The sequence below is a fragment of the Dermacentor andersoni genome, chromosome 8 (genome assembly GCF_023375885.2).
Source record: "Dermacentor andersoni chromosome 8, qqDerAnde1_hic_scaffold, whole genome shotgun sequence".
Taxonomy (NCBI): Eukaryota; Metazoa; Arthropoda; class Arachnida; order Ixodida; family Ixodidae; genus Dermacentor; species Dermacentor andersoni.
The window spans coordinates 70133775-70151569 of record NC_092821.1 but is presented as its reverse complement, the minus strand read 5'-3'; the positions used below and the strand labels follow the sequence as shown (position 1 = coordinate 70151569).

Genomic DNA, 17795 nt, shown 5'->3' with positions numbered 1-17795 from the left:
TTACATACGGCAGGACCGCGTCCCACGTCTTGTGCTCGACGTCGACGTACATTGCTAGCATGTCGGCGAGGGTCTTGTTCAGGCGCTCCGTGAGACCATTCGTTTGCGGATGGTAGGCAGTTGTCCTCCTGTGGCTTGTCTGGCTGTATTGCAGAATGGCTTGTGTGAGCTCTGCTGTAAAAGCCGTTCCTCTATCAGTGATGAGGACTTCTGGGGCACCATGTCGCAGCAGGATGGTCTCGACAAAAAATTTCGCCACTTCGGCTGCGCTGCCTTTTGGTAGAGCTTTAGTTTCAGCGAAGCGGGTGAGATAGTCCGTCGCGACGACGATCCACTTATTCCCGGATGTTGACGTCGGAAACGGCCCCAACAAATCCATCCCAATCTGCTGGAATGGTCGGCGAGGAGGTTCGATTGGCTGTAGTAATCCTGCTGGCCTTGTTGGTGGTGTCTTGCGTCGCTGACAGTCTCGACATGTCTTGACGTAACGGGCAACGTCGGCGGTCAGACGCGGCCAGTAATACCTTTCCTGTATCCTCGACAGCGTCCGGGAGAATCCGAGGTGCCCAGCGGTTGGATCGTCGTGTAGGGCGTGCAGTACTTCTGGACGCAGCGCTGACGGTACAACAAGAAGGTAACTGGCGCGGACTGGTGAGAAGTTCTTCTTCACGAGCAGGTTGTTTTGTAGTGTGAACGAAGACAACCCACGCCTAAATGCCTTAGGGGCAACGTCGGTATTCCCTTCCAAATACTCGATGAGGCCTTTTAGTTCCGGGTCTGCTCGTTGCTGTTCGGCGAAGTCTTCCGCGCTTATTATTCCAAGGAAGGCGTCGTCGTCCTCGTCGTCTTGCGGCGGGGGATCGATGGGGGCGCGTGACAGGCAGTCGGCGTCAGAGTGTTTTCTTCCGGACTTGTATATTACGGTGACGTCATATTCCTGCAGTCTGAGGCTCCACCGCGCCAGCCGTCCTGAAGGGTCCTTTAAGTTAGCTAGCCAACACAACGCGTGATGGTCGCTGACCACTTTGAATGGTCTCCCATATAGGTAAGGGCGGAACTTTCCTGTAGCCCAAATGATGGCGAGGCATTCCTTTTCAGTCGTAGAATAATTGCCTTCCGCTTTTGACAGCGACCGGCTAGCATACGATATCACCCGTTCAAGTCCGTCTTTCCTCTGGACTAGGACGGCACCGAGGCCTAGGCTACTGGCGTCAGTGTGGATTTCGGTATCGGCGTTCTCGTCGAAGTGTGCAAGTACCGGCGGCGACTGCATGCGTCGTTTGAGTTCTTGAAATGCATCGGCCTGCGGCGTTTCCCACTTGGAACTCGACATCACCTTTGGTTAGATGCGTAAGCGGCTCCGCGATGCGTGAAAAATCCTTGACAAAGCGCCTGTAGTAGGCACACATGCCAAGGAATCTACGCACTGCCTTCTTGTCGATGGGCTGCGGGAACTTTGCGATGGCAGCTGTCTTCTGTGGGTCGGGGCGTACTCCTGATTTGCTGATCACGTGGCCTAGGAACAAAAGCTCATCGTAAGCGAAGCGGCACTTTTCCGGCTTCAGAGTGAGCCCTGATGACTTGATGGCTTCTAACACTGTCGCAAGCCGCCTAAGGTGATCGTCGAAATTTCCGGCGAAGACAACGACGTCATCCAGGTAAACAAGGCACGTCTGCCACTTCAGTCCGGCTAACACCGTGTCCATGACGCGCTGAAACGTTGCAGGCGCCGAGCACAGTCCGAATGGCATAACCTTGAACTCGTAGAGGCCGTCTGGGGTGATAAAGGCGGTCTTTTCGCGATCTCTTTCGTCGACTTCTATTTGCCAATAGCCAGACTTGAGGTCCATCGACGAGAAGTATTTAGCGTTGCAGAGCCGATCCAATGCGTCGTCTATCCGTGGGAGGGGGTATACGTCCTTCTTAGTGATCTTGTTCAGACGACGATAATCAACGCAAAAACGTAGGGTTCCGTCCTTTTTCTTTACCAAGACTACAGGAGATGCCCACGGGCTTTTTGACGGCTGGATGATGTCGTCGCGCAGCATTTCGTCGACTTGGTGCCGTATAGCTTCACGTTCTCGCGTAGAAACTCGATAAGGGCTCTGGCGGAGTGGTCGAGCACACTCTTCGGTTATAATGCGATGCTTTGCGACTGGTGTTTGTCGAATCCTTGATGACGTCGAGAAGCACCCTTTGTATCGTCGAAGTAGACTTCTGAGCTGTTGTTGCTTAAGCGTGGGGAGGCTTGGATTAATGTCGAAGTCTGGTTCGGGGACTGCGGTCATCGGGGTAGATGCGGCAGAATCCGAGAGGACAAACGCATTGCTGGTTTCCAGAATTTCCTCGATGTATGCGATCGTCGTGCCCTTGTTGATGTGCTTGAACTCCTGGCTGAAGTTTGTCAGCAACACTTCAGTTTTCCCTCCATGCAGTCGAGCGATGCCTCTTGCGACGCAAATTTCACGGTCTAGTAGTAGACGTTGGTCACCCTCGATGACGCCTTCTACGTCGGCAGTTGTTTTGGCGCCGACGGAAATGACAATGCTGGAGCGAGGCGGGATGCTGACTTGAGTTTTGAGCACGCTTAAGGCATGGTGACGACGAGAGCTCTCCGGTGGTATCGCTTGATCTTCAGACAGGGTTATCGACTTCGACTTCAGGTCGATGACTGCGCCGTGTTGGTTTAGGAAGTCCATGCCGAGAATGACGTCGCGTGAACATTGTTGGAGGATAACGAAGGTGGCAGGGTAAGTCCGGTCATGAACGGTAATTCTTGCCGTGCAGATTCCAGTCGGCGTAATCAGGTGTCCTCCAGCGGTCCGAATTTGAGGGCCTTCCCATGTAGTCTTAACCTTCTTCAACTGGGTGGCGATGTGTCCACTCATGACGGAGTAATCGGCCCCTGTGTCGACTAAGGCGGTGACTGCGTGGCCGTCGAGAAGCACGTCGAGGTCGGTGGTTCTTTGTCTTGCGTTGCAGTTAGGTCGTGGCGTCGGATCACGGCTGCGTCGTGTTGAACTGAAGCTGGAACGTCGCTTCGTCAAGTCGTCTTTCGTCGGTGTAGTCTTGGCTTCCTGACTTCGTCGGGATGGCGGTGTGTCGTCATTAGGTCGTCGAGATGGTTTCTTCGTCGTCTTCGTCGGCGGCGGAGGATCTTCGTCAGTTCGACGAACAGCAACCGCACCTCCATCGGTTGCTGCTTTTAGTTTTCCGGATATGGGCTGACGGACCGGCCCCGGGCTGGGCCAGTGTATGGTCGGCGCTGCGGCGACAGGTAGCGGCCTGGTGACGGCGAACGGGAAGCTGGTCGAGGGCTCCACTGAGTGGCGGCGAGGTAGTCGGCGATATCGCGAGGTCGTTCGCCAATCTGTGGCCGCGGCGCGTTAACGGCGAAACCTCGCAGTCCCATCTCCCGGTATGGGCATCGGCGGTAGATGTGCCCCGCTTCTCCGCAGTGGTAGCATAGCGGGCGGTGGTCAGGAGCGCGCCAAATGTCCGTCTTCCTCGCGTAGGTCCGCTGGGCGACGGGTGGTCGTGCTGGCGCTGGCGGCGGCGGACGACGGAACTGCGGCGTGACAGGGCCCTGGCGCGGTCGCGGAGGGGGACCTTGACGGCGTGCGACGGCGGCGTAGGTCATCGCTTGCGGCTCAGGCTGGGGCGATACAGGGGCTACTCCAAGTTGTTGTTGGAGCTCTTCACGCACGGCGTCGGCAATCGAAGCCACTTGAGGCTGCGATGGTGGGAACAGCTTTTGTAGCTCCTCCCGCACGACCGCTCGGATAGCCTCGCGCAGGTCGTCTGTGGCCAGTGATTGAACTCCGGCGTAGTTCGTCAAGTTTGTGCGGCGGTCGAATTGCCGGTTTCGGATCTCGAGTGTCTTCTCGATGCTGGTGGCCTCGCGAAGAAACTCGTCCACGGTCTTCGGTGGGCTTCGTACCATTCCGGCAAAAAGTTCCTCCTTCACACCACGCATCAGCAGGCGGACTTTCTTCTCCTCGGGCATTTCAGGGTCGGCGTGGCGGAAGAGACGGCTCATTTCTTCCGTGTAGATCGCGGTCGTCTCATTAGGTAGCTGCACCCGGGTTTCTAATAGCGCTTGGGCTCGTTCTCGGCGTACGACGCTTGCGAACATCTGCAGGAAGCCGCTTCGGAAAAGTTCCCAGGTCGTTAAGGTGGCTTCTCGGTTCTCGAACCACGTCCTGGCCGCGTCTTCCAAAGCGAAGAAGACATATCGCAGTTTGTCGTCGCTGTTCCAGTTGTTAAAGGTAGCGACTCTCTCGTACGTCTCGAGCCAGCTTTCCGGGTCCTCGAAAGTTGAACCGCGGAACGTCGGAGGCTCCCTGGGCTGCTGCAGCACGACGGGTGACGCTGGGGCTGCCATTGGGGTTGACGTGGTGGCCATCTTCCTAGTCGTCTCGGGCAAAAGTCCGTGCTCCGGGGGCAGTCCTTGCAGCCTGCGGCTACCTCGCTGGTTCTTGGCGACGTTGGTGTCTTCCGAGTGAGGGCTTGGGTCACGGCTTTGTGGGGGCGTCCGGTACATGAACGCAAAGCACCTCCACCAGATGTCACGTGGTGGTGACGTAGAAGAACACAGTAGCAATACTGTGAACGAGAAAACTAACTTTTATTGGGCGAACTTGTGCCCACAAAACAGGCTACACTTATAGCACAACGAAAGCGGCGAACACAGTCGGCGATCGTCGGAAATCTGCTCAGCGGGTCAAGTGCGTCGGTTTTTATACAGCAGCCATCGAATGTTCCAGACTAATCGCTGGGACCCGCATGCCTTCCACAAAGTTCTACAACATTCGAGTCACGCGATGAAATCAGATAACGCAAGGTTCGGCGACAACAAACAGCGGATAGAAGCATCGATAACTTTCCAGAAACTTCGGATACATGCAGACGCGTCCAGCGCTGTGCGATAACATTTGTTAGCCGGCGAATGTGGTCGCCCGTTAAATATAAGTACACGTGTCAATATATATATATATATATATATATATATATATGAGGATTTATATTACGGACGTCATCTTCCTCATCTGTACATAACCATCACCATAGCTTCGCATCTTCATTGTCGGCGCGCTAGGTCGTGTTCTTGGAATAAAATCGAGTAATACCGTTGCTTCTCAATATACATAATGTAGCACCACAAACTCCTGTGCGCCCGAGTACTTCTATACAGTATAGGCGTAGTATCTTGCGGATACTGTACACAGTTGCTGTTGGGCTGTTCTAAGACGGCCCTTTATCTAGTGCGTGTATTATGGCCTTCGTTTAATGAGCTTGCTTACCACCGCTTATTAGGAGAGTGTCAATCGCCCCGCGGCAGTGACTATTTGCATGCCCGTCTGCTGGGTGTCCGATGAACAGCGCTGTCACTGTGAGCTCAAGCGTATACAATGCGATCGCGATTAGCTGTGACAGCGCAGCCGGCGTGAATGTGTAACTTCCTCGAACAAGAGGGGCAGTGACGCCACCGCGTCCGGAAGTGTGGCGAAGCTTGACCCCCGAGTTGTCGTCGAAGTGGTCCAGCGACCACAACAGCGTTTCTGGCTCGGTCTTTGACGACGTGCACGTTGGAGCGTGGGGGTCGCCGAACCGTCGAGTGGAGTTCGCCCCCCCCCCCCCCCCTACCCCCCATGACGCGTCCGCTGATCTCTTTGTTTAGCGGTGGTCGCTGCTCGAGTGTCTTGCAGTCCCGCCAAGACGCGCCGGTCTGTACGGTGGGAGATAGCGCGTATCAGACGCGAGGAACAATCGATAACGTGCCCACTTCGCCATGTTTTCTCCTGTAGCTTGCCGGAGGCTTGACGTGTAGGTTTCGGTTTTTCGGTTTAGGTCGAAGACGCGCGCTTGTTTTCTATATATTGTCCCCGATGTGATTACTTTTCGAATCTCTTGTTCGTTTCCTGGACGGATCAGGTTCTGTCGGTGCGCGTATTCCACAAGGCCAGGGCGTTGCCTACGGTACCATGCCGCGCAACGGTTATCACGCGATGCCAATCCTCGAACGTTTTGTCACGTATCGCCCGCAGCCCTGTAACATGCGCGCAGCATCAGTCGGTTGTAATATGTTGCCCCACCACTTTTGCGTACGGATAATACAAGTACCGAAGGACTCTGATGGTGCGCTAGACAACTGACTTGCGCTTGCTGCGCTTCATCAGAAAGAGTTGCGGCCAGCGGTGCGGTTACTTATACGCTAATAAATGTATATCATAGAGGAATAGCGCGACCCTGGCGTACAATAATTCCGCTAAGGTGGCCACAAGGTCTGTAGCCATTCTACTTGCGCAAGAGCTTAAGAACCTCCGTGTACGTCGATGAATATGAAATGTACCCGCAGCAGAGTCATTGGAGTAACTGTGAGCTAGCTTTGACACGTGGCAAAACGTTGTGGCACGCACCGCAGACCACGTGGATAAGCAACTCTACAGACGAATGAAAAAAGGGGACTGGAGTGGAGATGGCCCTTCACTCCATAGTACAGCGTCTCGTGGGACAGGGCATGTACGTAATGCGTAGGGCACGTAACTGATGGTCTGCTAGCATTACAGTGGTGTCAGCGGAAGGGAAGCGTAGTCGAGCAGTACGCCATGGGATTAGGAGTCGCGTGGTCGGTAAATTTGCAGGTAATATACGGATGGACACTGTGGACGCAAGGCAGCCGCTGATTGGCGATCGCCGGGAGAGGCTTGGCCCCGCAACGGACACAGAGTAGGTTGATGATGGAGCGTAGCCTTCAAGCAGCTGTGGCGACATATAGTACGCTTGCGTGAAAGTTGCGGGCATTAGCCGGCGATAGCGCAGCGTCTTACGGGAATTAGCTTTGTCTATAGCTTGCGCGGTTCTGCTTCGCGACACCATCTTCATTCTTGTTGCATAATATTTTCGGGCGGTATACTGACCCGATGCCCATTCATTTATTTAACTCATTCACTCTTGCATACACACTTTTATGTCGTGCACGCAGCTTTTTTTATTTCGTATTAAATTGTGGCTCAATTTCGCGGCGGCATACATATATTTCATCATCATGTTTCTCGGGTGTGATCACTTTGCAAATACTGTTCATTTATGATGGTGATTATGATACATATTTATTCGCATAACCAAAAGAACGCGACAGCAGAAGCAAAGGCTCCAAATAAATATGCAAACCGCATTCGTGAAGCGTGCCGTTCGATAATCCCCGCTCTCCCTCGGGCCATTCTCGAGCGTGACCCAACAGGGGAATATGGCGCCGTGTGCCCCGGTCGCCGACGGGCATGAACATACTCGATTTCCTTCGTTGTGGGCTTCTTGTGTATCTTTGGTGGTGAAGATCCGCACGTCCATGCGTGACGTCGGTGTGTCTGTGGGGGCTTGTTGTATAGCTTTATAGTAAGATAACAACAACAAAAAAAAACAACGAGCGATGTCACCCTCGAGAATCGGGAGTGACTCGATCCAGAGCACGGCGTCTCTTCGCTGTTGCCTTTCTTTTCTTTTTTTCTTAGTTCATTTCCTGTGTCTTCTGTTCTTTCCTCCCGATGACCATCGATCGCTTTTAGGGAAGCTCTCTACGAGGGCCAAGCGAGATGCGCCCGTCGAGCGTGTAGCCTTCGGCGATGTTTCGTGCCTTCTTTCTGGTCACACTTCGCACCCCCCCCCCCCCCACCCCTATTTCCGCCACGGGACGCAGTGCCAGGCTGTGGCCGTGCTGCATCATCCGCGGCCATTTTTGTTCTCCTTCCTCTGTTGTTTCGCTCGTCTGAACAAGCGCGCGCTCCAACTTTTGTTCCGGGTCGTTGTCTTCCCCGTCACCCTCTCTGCGTCCGGCTTCAGCAGGCGTCGTCGTTGCGGTCTCCTTCCGGTGACAGTTTGCTCGCCGTCTGCTTGCCCCGGTTTCCGGTCGCCCTGTCCTTTGTATACTCGCGCATCTCGGCGCGTATAGCGAGGAGGCGTAATGTTAGCGCAGAGTTAATAATGATAGCGCGTGCGGCACACCGTTTCTTCACAAAGGCTGCATGACGCAGCCAACGACGTCGACTTGTCAAATACCAGCAATGCGTGGTCTTTCAGCGCTTTTTACGCCCTGTATAGACTCCACCAGCGTAACCAAGACCGGTATAATCACGGACAGTTCATGGCTGGCCGATCGCGGTGACAACGTGGGCGGATCAGCGGTCGAACCTCTGACGAAGCGCGAAGAGGAATAGAGTTGGAACAGAAACGTTATGCGTCGTCCCGGCCCAAGTCTCCAAACTTAGTTTATCATATATGTCACTGCTAAGTGCTATACCCAGATGCAGCCGTGGGGTGTTCGCTTGTACTGCATAATTTACGAGCCGCACATTTCGGCACATGATTAGAAACCGTGCCCAGAGCCGATGGAAGCTCCCTGTAAGAGCTGTATCCGAACTCACGAGTTCAATGAATACTGACCTACTCGGTCTGCAAAGCATTTCAGCACCGTGTGTATGAATGGATAGTTGGAGGGATTTTATGATTGTGCCCTTTGGCACTGAATGACGACTGATGCGGGCCACTACTGAAATCTCATTTTCGTCTTTCTTCCGAACTAGTTATCGTCCTAAGACAGTAATGCATTCCGAACGTTCCCTACCTTTACGCCAGCAATCGTCCGGGCGTCTTTCGCCATAATCCACCGCAGATTTGAGCCTTTCTTTCATTATTCTTAAAGCCCCAGGCCGCAAGAAGGGTAACTGTATGTCGTCATCGGTTAGCTTCGATGAACACTGTAACGAGCCAACTAAACACGCATGCTCGATAGTTTCCGCGCCGTCTCAATCGCCAAGTTTTCTCTTGTAATTCCGAAACATCCGTGGGCGTGTTCTAATGCGCAGAATGACGTCAACTTTAGTCGTCACGAGCGCACCTGGTGCGGAAATTTTTTGAAGAGGCTGCACCTCAGGAACAAGGTACCTTGCAAAGCTAGAGTTGTCATTGCCGTTCTGGACCTTGGCATACTGTGTTGGCCTTTATTGGCACAGATCAATGTCATTGCATTGATGGCTACATGCTGCTCTTGTACGCACCGGGGGCAAGCGGTTTGCTTATCAGGAACCTTTGAGGGCACATAACCTCGTACTAGTCGTGCCGGTGTAAAAGGATGGCGAAACGTTCGGCATCTCGACGACTTGACGGATGCTTCCGACAGCCCCGTTCACCTCGCAAGAGCCGCATGCGAGCGATACTAGCGGGCCAGCCTCGACGTTCTGCCATCCGCCGACGCTCGCACGACCCCGAAAGACGTTCACTCCGTGATCCGATCGCCACTCGCTGCGCCGGCAACGATTGATTGACGCGGTCCTCCCGTACGCCTCTCCGAGCGTGGTGTTATGAGCTGAGCATTCTTGGCCGGCTGGATAGGCGTACTTCCTGTGTAGATGACGAGAGGGGGGGGGGGGGGGACGTCGCGTATACGGTGACGCCGTGCGCGCATACATATGCACCGCCTGTAGGCGTCAAAGTGCAGGATGCGTGTCCTGGAAAAAAGAGAGAAAAGAAGCGGCGACACGGCCTTCCGGAACGCAGCTCGTGGCTCATCGCTGACGGGCAGCCGGGCAAAGCGACCTCGCGTGGATTTCGTGACTGGGCGTCGTCTCACGCTCGCTGTGCTTTGGAAGAGGCCATCGGCGCCGATGCCGTGGTTCCTCGGGGACAGCCTTCTTCGTGACGAGGCCTTTTGTCGAGGACGATCGTGCGAGGTTTCGTCTGCTGTATACACGGCGCCGCCAAAAAGCGAAACAGACGACAAAAAAAAAAAAAAGAAAAAGCAATACGCGTGTGGTCTATAGCTTCTTCCGGGACCGCGAATGACCCTGCCGTGATGAATGTTCTCTTTCAACCATGCGAAGTTCCGAAAGTCTCTCGGAGCCTGCAGTTCACAATGCGTCCACTCTGGAGAAAAAAAAAAAAAAAATTGCACGTAAGCGTATATGTCACGTCGCTTTGTGCGCTGACAATAGAACTACCCCATCAAGTGCCGGGAGCACACTGTTAGTCTGCTAACTCCCATAAATCCAGCTACCGCAGCGAGCTCTCAATAGAAATACTAACTTAGATTATTTCGCTTATGCGATGCCAAACGCATCATTCTCGCCGTTAGCTGAACGAGAAACAAAAGGTCTACGCGTGGCGACTCCACCTCCATACTCTCGCACTAGCTACCCGTTGCTCTTTACAAATGAGGAATGATAGGTTCTCTTTCGAAAGTAAACAATAATTCAGGATTTGAGCTTTCATTAACTGCTCCTGCCCAAGATGGATCGAAATCTGCCAAAGATAAAGTGTTATCTGTATCGTTATCACCCTGATGTCACCAGGAACGCGGTTTGGGCGCCAAATTAAAAAAAAAAAGCGGAAGCCCTTGCTTTCTCCGCTTACACTGGGCTCGCTGTCCGCCGACTAAATGCAGATACGGTTTCGAAAGAATTAGTCCAAGCTGATATGGTGTTTATCTTGGTGGTCATTTAATCGGAACTCGTTATTTATTTTGCACCGCCTGACACGCTCTCGGTGTCCGATAAAAAGGGACAGTGCTAGTCGCAGCCCTTGTAAAAGAAACGTACAAAGATCATCACTGCGCGCACTTGTGCGGTTAACGATTTTGAGGGCCTGGGTGGCGCGGACCATTTGGCAACGAAAGCAGGAAGCATAATGCACGGAGATGCTTAGAGTGCAGAGGTCCCGTAAGTAGGACTTATAGCAAAAGTGTCTGTCGCCTATTTTCCCTCCCTCTTATGTCAGAAGTCAGGAAACGGCGGAACAACGGGATTTCGTCTAGGTTACTTCTATATAAGGTCGCTTAATAACCGGGACGCACAGAGATGCTGTTGAATAGGCGCAACCTTAACGGTAACCGCAACCTATATGCACCGTGAGCAGAACAAATGTAGGGAATATAATGCGTAAATATAATGAAGAAACAGAGGTGTGAAGGAGCAAGTTGTTTTTCATTAGAGAGTTTTAGAATAGGGGCCCCAAACGTATTGGGGCCCCAAAGAAATAGCGTCGAAGCCACTGCGCATGCGCGAGACGCAAACAGCGTTTGGGTTTTGCGTTGGGAACGCTATTTCACCGATTTAGCGGGAGCTCAAATAGCGTTCCCAAAAGCTTTGCGTCAACAAACATGGCGGCACCCATCCAAGCGACGGCTCTAACCTAGCACCAAACCGGGTTCGATTCGCGGTAACGCGTGAAGTTCGCAAGCTAGGAGAAGTGACTGCAGTTATCGCTTTCTCTCAACTAACGTGTGTTATGAAGATTGATTCATTAGACGCCGCTGATTCCGAATTCGAGTGTGGATTTTATGGCTCCTAGGCCTAACACGGCTAAGCTTGGCTGGTGAAGGCACGTAAAGTTGGTTTTGTTGCTCAAAACTAAGCACAACTAATTGTTTGCTGCTTGAAGAATAACTTCTAAATTGTAATTAAACGCGAATACACGCAAGTCAAATTTACTATTCATATCATAAAATGGTATATTTTATTTAATTATTTCTAATAGCTTTTCTTTGACGCCGTAGTGGCGCTGTCAGCGCAAGACGCTATCCGCAAACGTAAAACCCTATTCTAAAACTCTTCACTCCTGCGTGCCCCAACGCTAACACCCGCAAAGCTCTTTGGGGCCCCAAAATATTGGGGCCCCTATTCTAAAACTCTCTATTATCTCTAGAGAAAAAGAGAGAGAAACTCCAATAACGAATGCTGCCGTCTGCTATCCGAGTGGTTCCAGAAAAGCAGAGGAGCAACGAAAACAGAAAGCAGCAGCGGTGGCGGCAGGGCATCCGCCAGTGACGCCACGGCCCTGACTCAGCGGCGGCGGGGGTCAGGCGTCTTGAAAACAAAACGCGCGGCGTCGCCTGCAGACGACCGTGAGCACCGACGCGAAACACGCGTGACGTCACGGCATGCGCGGCGGAGCAGATGAGCTTGCCGAGGGTACGCGCACGCGTTCTTTCCGTGCCTAGTTGCGAAAGCTATCGCCGATGCGTTTGCATAGCCAGCCTCGGGTTGCCTCAGACGGAGGTGTTGGAAGGCGTGGCGCGCGCGAGCGAGAAACGTCCCAGGCTAAGATGGCCCCCATTTTGGTTTTGCTGTTTGCTTTCCGGGGACGTGTTTCCAACTGAACTCGTGAAACAAAAAATGACTGCTTCTTTTCGTGAAGTTTGCAAGTTCTACTCTAAGAAAAGTAAATAATATGGCGAAACTTGCGAAATGCACCGATCGACTCGGTGCAGATCGAATGAGTTCGATTTAATGGCGCCGGTGAGCTTGTTGTCTGCAGATTAAATCGAGTTGGCGGTTAGGCTAATTGGTTCGACGTTATTTGGGTCACAGAGCGCGCACGCGCAAAACGGAAACGACAAACCCAGAAGCGTGAACTGGACACTACAGCTGTTTTACTAATGCACTTATATTGCGCAAGGTCCTACATCAGCAAAAACATGATGAAGCAAAAAAAGACATATCGAAAGTAACACACAGAACATGTTTATGTTTTGTTGGGCTGCTCATTTATATTTTCTTTTAGGTCTTGTTGTGCTTTTCTGGCAGATTAGTTTGCCCGTTTACATTTGATCTTGTAGGCTAAAGTTGCCTCGTATAACTCCTCAATTCTCAATTTTATGTTCTCGCAACTCACTTTTTCGTAATTCTTTCACTTGTTTCTTTGCTTGTTTTTGTCATGTGGCCTAAGAAAATTGCATTCTGCAAGCTAAATTCATCTTGGGGGTTGCTAGGCTTTGTACAAATACTTGCATATCTCGCACACCTCTTCTTCTTTAGTGTGGTGTGCAGGTCCTTCTTAGAGTAAAGGTGAAAAGCATAGCGCAGATGTCTTGGGGTGTATAGCACACACCTGTCTGCTCACTTGGAAATGCTGCATTAACTTTCACTTGAAGTAACAAGTTAGACAAGTGGGAGAAAGGAAATTTAGTCTGTGAAAGATGATGACTCGTACCTTTCACAGTGGTGAAGACAGGTCAGCCTGTTTTTGGCAACAATTTCTTGAGTGCTCGGGCATTGAAAAGTGGCATTTGCTGTCATTACCTAAGCAGTTATTGCTTTCACCCAAGCCACATTTTTTTTTTTAATCCAAAGCCTTCTTTGTCAATGCTTGCAAGCTTGAGCATATGAATACCTGCATTGTGGGAGCATGTGGCATTTGCACTTCTGTCATGGAACCGATGTGCATTCTCAAAGCCAAGAAGCACCTGTCGGCCAGACAGGCACGCATTTGCTAAGCCACAAAACCTGGTGTAGAACATAAACGTGCACATTACTGCAAAGTTAAATGATACTGAACTGCTGCAACGGGAGTAGAATATGAGCAGTTCCTTGCGCTTAATTGCAAATAAAACTGCAGACACCATGTGCCTTTTGCACATAGCATTTAATTGAAAATGTTTCAAGAAAGCTTGGGTCAATGTAGACTCCAAAAAGTGTGTTGGATTTGTCATATCATGCTTGCTTGTTGCTATCTACACAGCTGCGTAAGGTGCAAGGGAAGATGCTTATGAAGCCCTTTGCTCGTTTCTCGTCAGCCGTTTTCTTATTGATGTATTAGCTTTAGGAGTATCAAAGTGGAAAAAGAAAGTGGGTGAAGTGTGGGAAGACGATCACATGGTAGAGGTAGAGAGGGAATGGGAGAGCTTAGAAGGGTGTTTATGTGTGCGTGCATGCATGTGTGTGCGTACGTGCGTGTGTGCACACGTGTGTGTGTGTGTGCACATGCTCCAGACCACCGTCAGTTGCACTTTGCTCCTCAAGAGGCAGGACGTGTGTCCAGTGAGCTCCTGAACAATGCCTTGCAATGTAGTTAATGTGGTTTAAATCATGGATGTAGGATCTCCAAGACGTTCAACGTTATGCTAATAAAGTTGTCTAGTATTTACTACGAAATCGCCACTGAATTGTTGTTCTCTCTTCCCTATGCAGAGCGGACAAGAGCGATGTGCTGACCGAAGACCTGATCCAGGCCGAGAAGAGGGTGGACAGCATTAAGCACACCTGTGCCTGCACTCACAAGCGCATCCTCTCCTGCCTGCATCATGTCTCTCTCGAGGACAATGAGAAGCTGCAGGTGAGTGCACGGATCTTCAAAGTGCGGTCGTTGATGCCAGCAACTATCGTTCCGAAACTTTTCTTTGCGTAGCAATCGCTTTTTATCACTCTTACGTTTTGCGTAACGTTTTAACACCAACAGACAACGACAAAAAGGGAGACTCAGACACCCTGGATAGCACATCATAATGTCTATCTCCCTTTTGTCCATTTCTGCTGGCACTAAAATGTCATCCAAGTTCGTTTTCTAACACACAGCGTTAAACTTTGCACCCATTCTTAGTTGCAAAATAATAATCATACTCAATATTGTGCTTGCATTTCCTTTGCTTAAAGAACGAGTGAAAAGATATTTAGGACCATTGAAGAAAGAGCTACATTTGAGACGATATAGATACAAAGCAGCCGACCCACAAAATTGTATATTTCAGTTAAATGTAGTTGCATCACAGAAAGCCAGCAAACGTTCACTTCTTTGATACCAAAGCAAAAAAAAAAAAAGAAAAGAAGTGCTCCGTTACTACTATCCTGAAGTGACAGAACCTAGAACGTTGAGAACCAGTGCTCGCCTGAATACCCAGGCAGCCTGACATGAGAGCAAGATCAGCACTCAAGCAACGATTCTTTTTCATTTACCACCATGTGACGAGATCATCTGCTAAAGTTCTGTTTAATGGCTCCTAATTCATATTGTAGACTGTCACTAGCTAGGTTGGGTTTACCAAGGTTTAATTGCATATACCTACTGATCATTTAAAACCAATTTAGTGGAAATGAAATTTTGTTGTATTTGGCCTCTAATTCTGTGCATTTATGGGCCAATATCTCACAAGGAACCTCAGAGGCACACAAATGCTCCATGGCGTTCCTCACTGGGAAGCAGCAGTTGTGCAGTATGTGCAAGAAAATGTGCGCAATATGAGTGAAAAATATTGTTGGTACATGAATGACACCTTATAGAAGTACTGACGTGAAATTCTAAATTTTTCAATTTTTTACATTAACTATTTCATTACCGCACCTATAGAAGTCGATTAAATGTGATCTACAGCTTTTTCTAAGCTTTGTTAAACATTTCTTTTGCAATTCATCTACTAGCAACATCATCATCATCATCATCAGCCTGGTTACGCCCACTGCAGGGCAAAGGCCTCTCCCATACTTCTCCAACAACCCCGGTCATGTACTAATTGTGGCCATGTCATCCCTGCAAACTTCTTATCACACTTTGACTATTTGTCAGATTTGACAATTTTTGGCAGATTGAGAAGTCTGGAAATGTAAACCTTGAACTGGATGTATAATCGAAACTAGCCTCCAGTACTCCTAGCACTTCTTTAATAAAGAGACACAAAATTCGCGTTTTAGTTGACCCGGCAACATAATTCTTAAATGTCAGCAGCAGTGAAGACAGAGAAGCTTCTCTCGGGTTGTCTAATTTTCCAATGCACCATATAGGTAGGCTGCTTTAACGATGTTTGAAACAATGGTAAATGCTCGTGAGTGCGTGTGATTTTGATAATTGTGTTCGTCTAATATCAAGTGCAGCTTTATTTTCCCCGCCGTGGGTTGCTTTTATCCATCGGCACTTCGACAGCGTACGTACAAGTTATTACGAGCAATCCTTCCCCTCGTGTGGGGTTTTCACTCTCAGAAGAGCACACAGTCTATTTCTGACTGACTTTCGACCGAAGCTTGGCTAGCTGTCTAATCTCTTGCATGTTGAACACCGCCTGTGTTACCCCTTTTCCATTTGCAGAGCTACTGTTTCCCCACATAGCATGGCTAGTGTTAATAGTATTTATAATAGGTAATGTTTTTGCATGGTATGACTTACAAAAGTTGGGAACTAGGAACGTTGTGCATATTTTGTATATTTCAGATTTCTTTTTTTACTCTCAGTACTTACTCTAAAAATTGAAAATTATTACTTTCATTCGTGTTCCTCAAGGTGCCTCCTTGAAGTTTCACATCAGAAGAATTCTCAAATTATCTGAGCAACTAGTACTAATATACATCCATTTAAAACATCAGTGGTCGGGCTATAATTTTACGTATCACAGTATACGTTGCGACTGCTACATCTTGAAATAAAATGCTAAACTTAAGAGCACCAAAACAAGCACATTTCAAGCGGTAACGAAAGAGTTCAGTGAAGATCCAAACTTTTTAAGCCTTAAAAAAGTTAGCTAAAGCAAGAGTGCATCAAGTAATTTACTGTAACACTTTGTCTCCAAAACAGTTTCATTTTCGGCAACCAAGTGGTGGGTGCGTCACATTGCCATGGATATGTTGGGTCACTCTGTTCCTGCAATCGCTGCGGCTTGCACAGGCGAGCGCAGGTAGACTAAACGCATGCAGCACTTTTGTTTATGCCTTTATGGGTAACTTCATCGTACCCAGCCTTGCTGATACACAAAGCCAGCAAGTATTCTATGTCAGGACATAACAATGATGTTGACGTCAGGTCCGGCGTTTTGACACAATCTTCAGTTATCAACTTAAGACGTCATACAAAACTTTCCCAACCTAAATGTTTGCTAAATGTCATCCTTTTTTGTGCAACAAGCATGTGGTAGAGATTCAAAATCTTTGAAATTATGCATCAGCACACCTTTATAACCATAGAAAGTTAGTGACGCTACCTTCCTGCAAGGAGTGCAAGAAACTCTGGATATATCCATCTTGGCTCTATGCAAGAGCTCTCGCTGGTTTAATTTTGTGAAAGCAAACAAGGGGCAGGTATGGTCTATTCTTTTCCCAATCCATTCTTTTTCTTTCATTATCTGCAAGCACAGTCCGCTCTGTGATTCATTTTTGTCGGCATCAAAAAACTTGGCAACAGCTCCCTTGTACGCTGGTATTGCTGGGATTGGTCATCCAGCATGAGAGGAAATTAAAAAGATTACATTTAAAAAATTTGTTACAAAAATGTGTCCTCACGTTAACATCTGTAAGCAGTTTAAGTGAAAATATGACACTATTATGTCAGCTGTTCAATATTTTTGCTGCATGAAAGATAATTGTCATGGCGTTTTACCTGTGCAAGTTGTTAAACATCACTTCCTGATAAGAAAATCTTACATTGATGACACCTGTAAATCAGTGTGTTGTTGAACAAGACGTCTGTGTAGCTCTCCAGGTGGCAAGCCTCTCATTTTGACATATTAGCTCCATAACATAGCTAGCTCCATAATATTAGCTGAGATAATAGTAGTGTGACTTTATGCTTGACTATGCACGTTACACTAGTTATATCTTTCCTGGCAGGTGTTGCTAATTGCACGAAATTTTCATACTGCTCTTTAAATATTGTGATTGCTGTTCCCTTTCTATTGCAGTGTTATGAGTTCTGTTCCTGGTGACAGTGAGACAACTGTCGGTATACAATAAAGCAAGCACAACCTTAAGTGTCCTTTTGCTTACTGTCTCTAAATGAGAAAAGATAAACTCAACATTGGGGCTACCACTTTTGCAGGAAAGGGAGAGTTTGTTCACAAAGCTGAGAATGATTATAGATATACAGAATGTCCAGCATCTGTGTGATGACATTGCTTCCTGGTTAGACATTCATCAGAACAAGTAATTTTATAAATGAGCCTGCCAACGTGAAAAAGGTATTTGGTTAGTGTCTTTCTGGTGTGGCAGTCAAAACAATATACTCTCAAGTCTGCAGTTGCACCAGGTGGCACCACCATTTGGGCTGATGCC

The 17795-nt window shown here is 49.2% G+C and overlaps 1 protein-coding gene across 1 annotated transcript in view; it reads left to right on the top strand.

Moving 5' to 3' along the window:
* LOC126538867 (uncharacterized) overlaps window positions 1-17795 on the top strand; it is a 144464-nt gene that overhangs the window by 92514 nt on the left and 34155 nt on the right. The window contains exon 2 of the mRNA XM_050185591.3: window positions 13959-14103. Coding sequence (XP_050041548.1) covers window positions 13959-14103 — 145 coding nt within the window. The remainder of the gene's footprint in view (window positions 1-13958; window positions 14104-17795) is intronic.